Below are 9,467 nucleotides of genomic sequence, written 5' to 3' on the forward strand. Positions count from 1 at the left end.
TATATATATATATAGTGCACAACTGAAGACTTATTGTATTGTGACATTGCACTGATATAGGACACACAAGTGAACTCATCTGCAAAAATGTGAAAATATTATTATATGTAAATACTAATTACAGCCTTAAAGAGTTTTGAAAGAAAAAGTGCTTATTACTACAGTATGTGCCAGATATTTAGAATTATCTGCTTTTAGAAACACTTGTAACTACAAAGCTTACTTTTATTCTGTTTCACAGTTTTGCATTTGCTATTACATTTGAAGAATAATCTGAAATGTTTACTGATAGTATATAAACTCTATTCTATCCAAGTTTACATCTGGACCAAAAATGTGGTCTGTTTTTTTCCCCCCAAATAAACAAGAAGTTTCTCTATATCTGTATTTGTGTATATTGTATTTACAAAATAGAAACCGGTTATAATATTACATTATATTGACAGTATATACACAAGTGCATCAACAGTTTCACTGATGTAGATATTTTGTTGACGCTGTTGTTAAATTAACTTAACATCTGTAAAATCAGCACAGCTTTGTAGCGTCTCATTCTGCCATTTAAAAAGTTTTTGGTGACAAATCTTGGGGATGGTAGACTTTTCTTCTTCTTCTGTACTCTGTCCATCCTTTTCTCATCCCTGCATCTGTTTAGTCAGAGTCATCGCTGCTGCTGCAGTAGGAGCTGTCGCAGCATTCGGCCATGTACAGGAAGGTGTGCTCACTCGGGTCCAGCTTGGGGACCCACTCCCTCGGAACCAGGAAGGTGGCCAGGTTAAACAGATCCACAAACACCTTGTAGCGATCACTGGTAAAACATTCATAAGGCTTATCAATGCATTCTGTTCTTGTTTCATCTCATTTTTCAGCATTGTGTTTCACATGGATAATTCCAACAGATGCAGAGTGTTTCATCTGGAGACTGGATTTGTCCCAGATTATTTGGCCTACCTGACAGTGGAGCGCAGGTAATGATAGCCTGATGAGCCACCTGTGCCGTCTTTACTGCCAATCATTCTGTGCACCATACACACATGGTTGTCTAGGGGAAAATTCCAGTATAAATTATGCAGGAAGTAAAATAAAATAGTTATTGATATGCAAAAGAAAATATTTTGTTCTCTTTTATTCAGGGTTGACACTCCTAATAGGCTTTGCCCTACAGGTTTATTTGCTGTTCTGATGCTTTATGCTTTCAGTGATATCACATACATCTCCATTTTGTCATGAGGGTGTCGATGTCCATCAGAGATGTCAGGAGCTGGAAAGGAACCTGAAATCGAGGCTCCTCCCTGAGAGCAGATGGCGATAAGTTACAAATGAGTTAAAAAGAAATTAGATTTTTTTTTTCATCAAGCTATAAAAAAAAAACATTTTTTAGCAAATGTACAGGGGTGTTCCTTTGAGTATCATGTAAATACTGTATGTATGAATATGTCCAGTATTATTCAGTACCATGACATACATATCAAGAAGTCCTATGATATTACATCTGATACCGCATCTCATTTTGAAAGATTATTGATAAATATTAAGGTAATTTTTCATAGTAACTTTCAGGCGTAACAGTTGAATTTAACTCGTTGGGTTTTAAATAGGTAAGTTTACAATAAGGTGGCATGTTAACATTAGTTTACATTTATTTATCTTGGTTAATGCTAATTTTTATATATAGAATGATTTCATGTAACACTGAAGTTGGAGTAATGACTGCTGAAAATTCAGCTTTTCCATCACAGGAATGTATTCAATATATTACAAATGTAGTAAAATATTAAACAGTTATTTAAAATTTTAATAATATTTCACAATATTACTGTTTTTTTTTTTTTTACTGTATTTTTGATTAAATGCAGCCTTGGTGAGAGGTGGTAGAACAGCATCTCTTTACTGATTTTGTGATTAAATTAGCAGGTCATCTTGCAGATAGATTTACCTATAGAAGTAGATCATCAGGGCTCCTTGCAGTGCTTTATAGGACAGCCTCCTCTGACCTGCATAGACAGAAGCAGATATTCAGATGTTATAGCTAGTGGATGTGTCACTTGACATTGTGTCTCTGCAGCGCCTCGAGAGGTTTTCTGACCTGTGCTTACTAAGTGATCGTGTCTTTTCTCATCAAAGAGCGATAAGAAAATGTCTCTCTGCTTAATGAGCTCGGCCATCATCTCCTCTTTCATTTCCGAGGCTGGTTTTTGCTATTAAGAGGAAACGAGAGTTGTCACTTACGACTTAGATCTGAGAATTGCACAGAATTACCCAGGGATCCTCCACGTACCTCTATTTTTTCCTTTTCTCTCCTGAGCCCGCCGAGAATATTGGTTTCCAGTTTCCCCCAAAAATTGAAGCCGTCTTCCTCCAAGCCAGGCGTTCTCTCCAGCCATTGCTGAAAAGTATTGATTGCTTATGAGAATTGTTAATCAGCAGGTTGCTGTCCGCTAGATTAATCCTGACTTGATATATAAATTGGCCACGTAACCTATTCCTCTCTGAATACCAATAACCTGCAGTGAAGTCCAGTAAGTTATGGTTCATTGATTAATCCACTATTCATGACTTCACAGCTAATATTTCATCTTATAATGTCATTTCCCTCAGGTTTACCTCCACTAACTGCAGCAGTGTGGGCTCCTGCTCTGAGTGGAGGAGCAGCTCACTTTCCTGGTCACGGAAATTGTCCCGGTAATGCCTTCTGTTGTAGGGGACCCTCTGGTTGTGCTGGACCCCAATCTTATTTTCCAACAGTCGAAACTGCAGACTCTGGAAGCCTGAAGCAGATGAGAGATATTCCCTGTGCACAAAAAAAAACACAGATCAATTGAGCTAAATACAATTATGCTAAACACTGCCATTGATTTTGATTTAACAAATTAGTGCCACCCAGTGCTTATTTACTGAGTTAGCTGTCTCCCGTCTCTTGAGTGTTAGCACATTTCCAACAGCAAGTCTGCCCAAACAATGCTGTTATCCATGAAATGTAATACTTGTTTTCAGTAATTGTTTGGCAGTGAGTCTTTTTTTTTTAAACAGTATTAGTAATAAAAATAATGATAATTATATACAACTTACCTGAAGTCATAGAAGTCTAAGGCAGTCATGGTTTCCAGAACAGCAAACTGGTCAAGCAATAGTCTGAATATCATCACAATCCTGTGGATGCGAGTGTTGACTTTGAGCATGTTTCGCTCGTCACGTACCTGAAAAAATATGCAGTACATTTAGATTCATTTTCAGCAGACTTTATACTGACACATGGCATTTAACTAGAGAAGTATCTTAAACTAGACTGAAGGTGGCAGCCTCATGCTGCAGTGCACATCCTTTCTTTGAACTGAACTCTACATCATAAAACTGAAGGTTCGGGCTGTTCGTCATTGTCCTAAAGGCCCCCAAACAATGAATGAACTGAATTTTGATTAGGTCTTGAAGCATGCATATATGTGGCACTTTGACAAGAATCCCAAATATCCTTATATGTGAAGTAATATAAAAAAATCATTATTTTTAAATATATTAATAATTTTATGCAACAATGACAAAATAATGACATTTATAATGTTAAAAAGATTTTTAATTCAAATAATTGCTGTTCTTTTGAACTTTCTATTCATCAAAGAATCTTGAAAAAAAATTTATCAGTTTCCACAGTAATATTAAACAGCCCAACCGTTTTCACTGTTGATAATAATAAAAAGAAATGTTGAGCATCAAATTGGCATATTACAATGATTAACACTGAAGACTGGAATAATGACTGCTGAAAATTCAGTTTTGCCATCACAGGAATAAATTGCAATTTAAAATGTATTAAAATAGAAAAAAAAAGTTGTTATACATTTTTAATGATATTTCAGAATATTACAGCTTTAGCGAATGTAAGAGACTAAAAAAAAAAAAAAGCATAAAAACAATCTTACAAAACCCCAAACTTTTAAATTGTAATGCAGAATAGCACAAAATATCAGATAATAACATTAAAATTATTGCCCTATTTCTGTCTGAGCTATTGAGCTGAGTTGGTGTTTTATTTACAGATATTTATGAAAATCATTCATCATCTCTTGCTAATCTCTTCTTTGTGCCCTGTCAGCTTGAACCTTCATTAGATGTAATATCAAAAATGGCCCTTAACAAATGTTTAATAGGTGACTTATTAAGTGTTAATTTTATTAAATTGATTAATAGCAGATCCAATCAAGTGGGAGAAAAAAGGAGCTAAACCTGAATAGGTGACTTATTAAATGTTAATCTTATTACATTGATTAAAAGCAGATCCAATCAAGTGCCAGAAAAAAGGAGCTAAATCAGATCACTAACTGTTCGTAACCCAGTAACACAAATCTTCATGTTTGAGGATACTCACATGTCCACTGATGAAGATTTCTCTCACCGAGTCCAGCTCCCACAGAACTTGTTTAAACCACAGTTCATATGCTGCAATACAAGGAATGAGTTAATCATTTCTTCAGGTTACATGTGAAAAGTCATTACATTTGAGGTGCAGTGCCATTGAACTCCAAGGTTATGGAAGTCATTAGATTTCAGCATGTATTTATTTATGTATTATGTGCATATGGATTATTACTGGTGTGGTAGATGCTTGATTGTTGATGTTGTTAAGTTGTTGTTATCAGATACAGAACATGGGTTACATTCAGCATTATGTTGTTAATTTTTTGAGTTAGTCTTGCCTATTTTTGGCTGCAGTGAAACTTGTCAACTTTGTGTTATAAACGGAGAAATGGGCGTTTTTGTTTTTTCCCCTGACGTGTTTTGGGAGCATTCATTGGAGAGAGGCTAAGACTGATTTGCCCAAAGGCTGTTTAGCATTTGTTTGTCTCACCTTGATGTGTGACGATGAACAGATGTTCATCATGGATCTTGTTTCCCTTCAGCTCACTTTGAAGCACCTGAGATGTCACTATTTTATCCAGCTGGGGATGAGAGAACATTTTTGTTTCATGGAAAGCAAGCCAAAAAATTCTGAAATAACCAAACTAATTGTGTCTATTAAAATAGAACATAAAAAACGAACTAGTTCACAGTTTGCCATTAAAATCTGAAATGCACACAGCACATGCATTTTCCAGTGTTAATTTGGCAACTAAGGAAGAATCACATGGTGTTCTGGACATACATAGCATTATAATAAACTTTAGATTCGAGGGCTGCTCACGAATTAATCATGAACTATTTTAGGAGAAGCTATGCTTTATGCTTATTAAAATATATAAAACAAATCATAAGCATGAGCTAATGAGTAGTTTACCTGCAGATAGTCACCATAAATAAGACCTCCTTTACTGGCCTTGTTAATTCCAGTCTGAGAATCATCATTCTCATCTTCTTTCTGATGCTGCTTACTGCTTGACCTGCATTTTCATCAAACGCATCAACAAGAAACATTTGTGTATTCAATGTAGTTTTGTCTTCCAACTGGTTTCAGATATGACAGAGATATAATCCGCTCCATTTTAATTAAGGGGAAATGCGGCTTTGAAATGAGCAGTAAATGATCTCAAATATCGAAAAATGTTGAAAGCTGAATATACATACACAAATTTCCTCTGAAAATATGGGCATCCACTCATGGCTGAAATGTTAATATGAGACAAGCCGGATTGTTTTCTTTCCCTCCACTTCAAAAAGGCAGTTCTCAAGGATGTTCAGACGTTTTATAACGTTTTCCCCCATGCTGACTGACCAATCGCCTCTAGATCCATCATCCCACCTCCCTTCTGTCCGTGTTCACCCCCGTGGACACGTTGTACTTTGTCTTTTTCTTATCTTCGATGAAATCGAACTGATACAGGTGAATTGAAACAGAACTTTGACTTAACATTATGAGCAGGGCGTTTGTAGATAAATTGAACGCAGTGGCGCCTGCAGGTGTACGGCTGTACACACTACCATGAGCTCCTTGACTGACCTGAGAAACATTCCGTAACGTTCCCTGGCTCTTCTCCTGGCCAGGGGTCTGAAATGCACGGGGGTAAATTGGACAAAAATGCCCCTGCGCAATTAAAATAAATCTATTACGGCTGTCGCGAAGAAAATGAAAATGAAATGAAAAATGTCAATTGCGGCATTACATTTATTTGCTCAGACTCAGTGTTCATATAGCGTCATATTTCTTTTGACGCGTTTTGTCAGTGCGCATGCGCGCTGACTGGATTATGCACTGCCCAATTATCTCATAATAAACAACAAAGTGCACATGTACGATGTAAGTAAGAGATCAATGTCACAGCGTAGACAGCTTCATTGATTATAACAGCAGGTTTGTGTGTGTGTTTCGAGAATGCTTAAACCGTCCGTCATAATGTTTTTTAATGTAAAAGTTATTTGCTCGCTTTATGTATTGGCCTGTAACTTATTCGATGTTTGAATAACATCAATTATTTTATGATATTCTCCTTAATTTCTATGTAGTCATGCTTTTTTTTCCTTAAGTTTGCTGCTCTAAATTTGGTTCAGTTGCATAAAATGACAATGTTTGACATTTGATTATGTCAGTGACTTGTTAAACAAACCTTACACAGTTTTTAACAGACTGCATGTGCAAAAATACATTTCAGCTACTTGCTTACACTGTCCATTGTGCTTCTGTGATGGTTTTTTAGGTTTTTGAAGATCAGTATCCATGTGCAGTGGTTGCAGAAAGAAAGTTTTGAACAATGCTAGTCAACACCAATGGTGAGTCATGCATCATTTGAATCATTTACATCAACTTAATCATTTTATAGTGGACTCATGTATGCTTGTGTATATATATATATATATGAGAGAACCTGGTATGATTAAACTGTTTATAGAGGCTTTGATGATCTGTCTGTATTATACACGCTTTTCAGCTGAATTGTGGGTAACAGGTGAACTCTGGCTAGACTGAACAGATTGTGAAAGGTTAGAGGGTTTGGAATGAGAGTCTGGGGATCCAATGTGTGTGTCAGAGACAGACAGCAGGCTTGTCTTTGTGTGGTAGTCTCGTGTCCTTGTAAACACACTGCTCGCTCGGGCACCAGCGTTTGCTGATATTGAGCGGCCTGTGACAGGGTTTGGGTGTCACTGTCTTCATACCTTTTGAGAAGAGTTGGCTAATCCGTCAAATCTGCCAGTTGGGGCATAAGCGTCACAAAAACGGCTGTTGGAGACAACACTACACAGAAATGAGTGACCTTCATAAACTAGTTTTTATTTTGGGGAATCAGTAAAAATAAGCAAAAATGCTCCAAATGCAGTAAAATGAGTCAACCCATTAGGAAGTGTGTTTGCAAGGACTTGATTGTGCATAAATGTTGTGTTTGAGGGCAGTGTTAATCAGGAGCCGGGGCAGAACAGTAAAGTGCATCGTGGATTAAACCAGAAAACAGAGACCATGGCTAATACGGGTGATCCAAGGAAGGTTTTTCCTCAGTGCATTTGCATATCATTAGCATGCACTGCACTGAAACAACACAGTGGTGTTTTGGTGGCATCATCAGACCTTGCCTCACTCACTCATGCTTAGTAAATATGATGGCAATTTCCTAAAGGAAGTCCATTGTCTCTTTGAAATCTATATTTATAAATCCACAACTGTTATTATTAAAATCATTTATGCCATTGTGCATTCCATCATACGGGTTTGTGTATGGGGTTTGCTACGTGTCTCTAGCTTTCCAGCAGAATATTGCAGTCGTGGGATCCGCAGAAAGCTCCAGGCCAAAAAGGGCCTTTACGTAACGCCTCACTTTAAAGTACAGCCATGTTATGTGATCTCATGTTCTACTTTACTCTCTTGATATAGAATTGATCAAGTTCCTGCTGCGCTTTTATGTATGGTTACAGGGTGTCTACAGATATGAACAAGTTCACTTTAAGACTTTTTAATACCACCTTATGTGAAATTTAAGACCACACTTGTGATGGAAATATACATTATATTACATACGCATATGTAATATTTAATGTGTTTAATGTAAAAAGAAACAAAATATAATCGCTGTCAAAAATGCTATTTATTATTACGATATACAGTGAACTTTTCATATCAACAGACAATATCCCATACAAAATATCCCCACAAAAGCACAGCATCACCAAGATTTTTGGTGGTGTAAACGATTTATTCAGAAGCAGTATTTTCATCACTGTTCTATCAGCTTTTACATACTTAAATCTGCATGTTTTTAATATTTACGCCAGGATGTTGTTTACCCTTTACAAAGGCCAATATTTTTTAACCTTATTAAATATATGTGTCATCTTTCATGTCAAATTCTTACAATTGATCAAGAAATTAAATATACACTATAGCTGTTACCAATCAAATTAAAGAATTTACACTGCAAAATTACAATAATGTTATGAGATTGTTTTAAATAACATTTTGAATATGTGACCTGTGCTGGCAAAATGTCACATTTAGCATTTTTTCAAAAATGAGTTATTTTCATTTTCACATTCTCCATTAAAAGGCCTTCAGAGTGATGTATGATGTGTTGGAATCGGCCGAGAAATGACTGAGCTACACCTGTTTGAAGTCGACAGAGTCCGCAAAGTCAATTTTGAGAAAAATCGAGTTAAAGGTTTCTGAAGGTTCCAAAGCAGAATCACCTGCAGCGTTTCATCTTTTCCTCCATTTCTAATCTTAATTTCTATATTAATAGTCACAATATAGCTATTTTTAATTTTATCTTTGTTATTATAAATAAGAATAGATGCAAAAATTAGAACAAATATAAAAAACAAATAGTGCATTACCTTTTTCATTTTACATCTAAACAAAAAGCATTCAAGAAAAACAAAATAATCAAATGTAAAAATCCCTTTAGTGTGTTCATTACAAATACATTTATTATTAAAACTACAAAAGCAGTTCAATCAAGAGCATGCGAGTGATTCTTTTATTGTTAGAATAACATTAATGAGGCAGCCTATATTAAGACCTACTGTAATGCACGGATCTAATATATATAATAATAATATCTATATATAATATCTATAGTCTTAAGTCGCTGGGGTATATTTGTAGCAATAGCCAAAAATACATTGTATGGGTCAAAATAGATTTTCCTCAGATTCCAGATTTTCAAATAGTTGTATCTCTGCCAAATATTATCATGTCCTAACAAACCATACATCAGTGGAAAGCTTATTATTCAGCTTTCAGATGATGTATAAATTTCGAAATAATTGTGGGCTTGTGGTCCAGGGTCACATATAATGTTACACATCAGATGTTTTTCCCCCAACAGTTCCCCGAACGTTCACTGAAGACATAACAGATTATGTTTGCGTGAATACTTAAATACTGTAATTCTGTGTATATGTATATTAAACATCTAAAATTATTATTCGGAGCATTGGGATCGCTAGACGAGGGCTTAAAGATCTAATTTTTGTGAAAACCTCAAAATCAACTAATCAACATTTTTCACTTTTTTGCCTGTTGCTCAAAATTAGCCCGTGCGAATTCCGACTCA

The 9,467-nt window shown here is 35.7% G+C and overlaps 1 protein-coding gene across 1 annotated transcript; it reads right to left on the reverse strand.

Annotated features, from left to right (window-relative positions):
- Positions 1-207: 207 nt before the first annotated feature.
- Positions 208-5,658, reverse strand: LOC107723833 (tryptophan 2,3-dioxygenase A). The gene is made up of 12 exons (XM_016532548.1): positions 5,557-5,658; positions 5,270-5,372; positions 4,844-4,934; positions 4,364-4,434; positions 3,070-3,197; positions 2,605-2,791; positions 2,279-2,386; positions 2,087-2,198; positions 1,937-1,994; positions 1,213-1,292; positions 952-1,042; positions 208-808 (listed from the first exon to the last, which is right to left on the reverse strand). Exons 1-12 carry the CDS (start codon positions 5,589-5,591, stop codon positions 652-654), a joined length of 1,221 nt encoding a protein of 406 aa, XP_016388034.1. The 5' UTR covers positions 5,592-5,658; the 3' UTR covers positions 208-651.
- Positions 5,659-9,467: the final 3,809 nt, after the last annotated feature.

Source organism: Sinocyclocheilus rhinocerous, unplaced genomic scaffold, assembly GCF_001515625.1.
Source record: "Sinocyclocheilus rhinocerous isolate Xijiao unplaced genomic scaffold, SAMN03320098_v1.1 scaffold1085, whole genome shotgun sequence".
Taxonomy (NCBI): Eukaryota; Metazoa; Chordata; class Actinopteri; order Cypriniformes; family Cyprinidae; genus Sinocyclocheilus; species Sinocyclocheilus rhinocerous.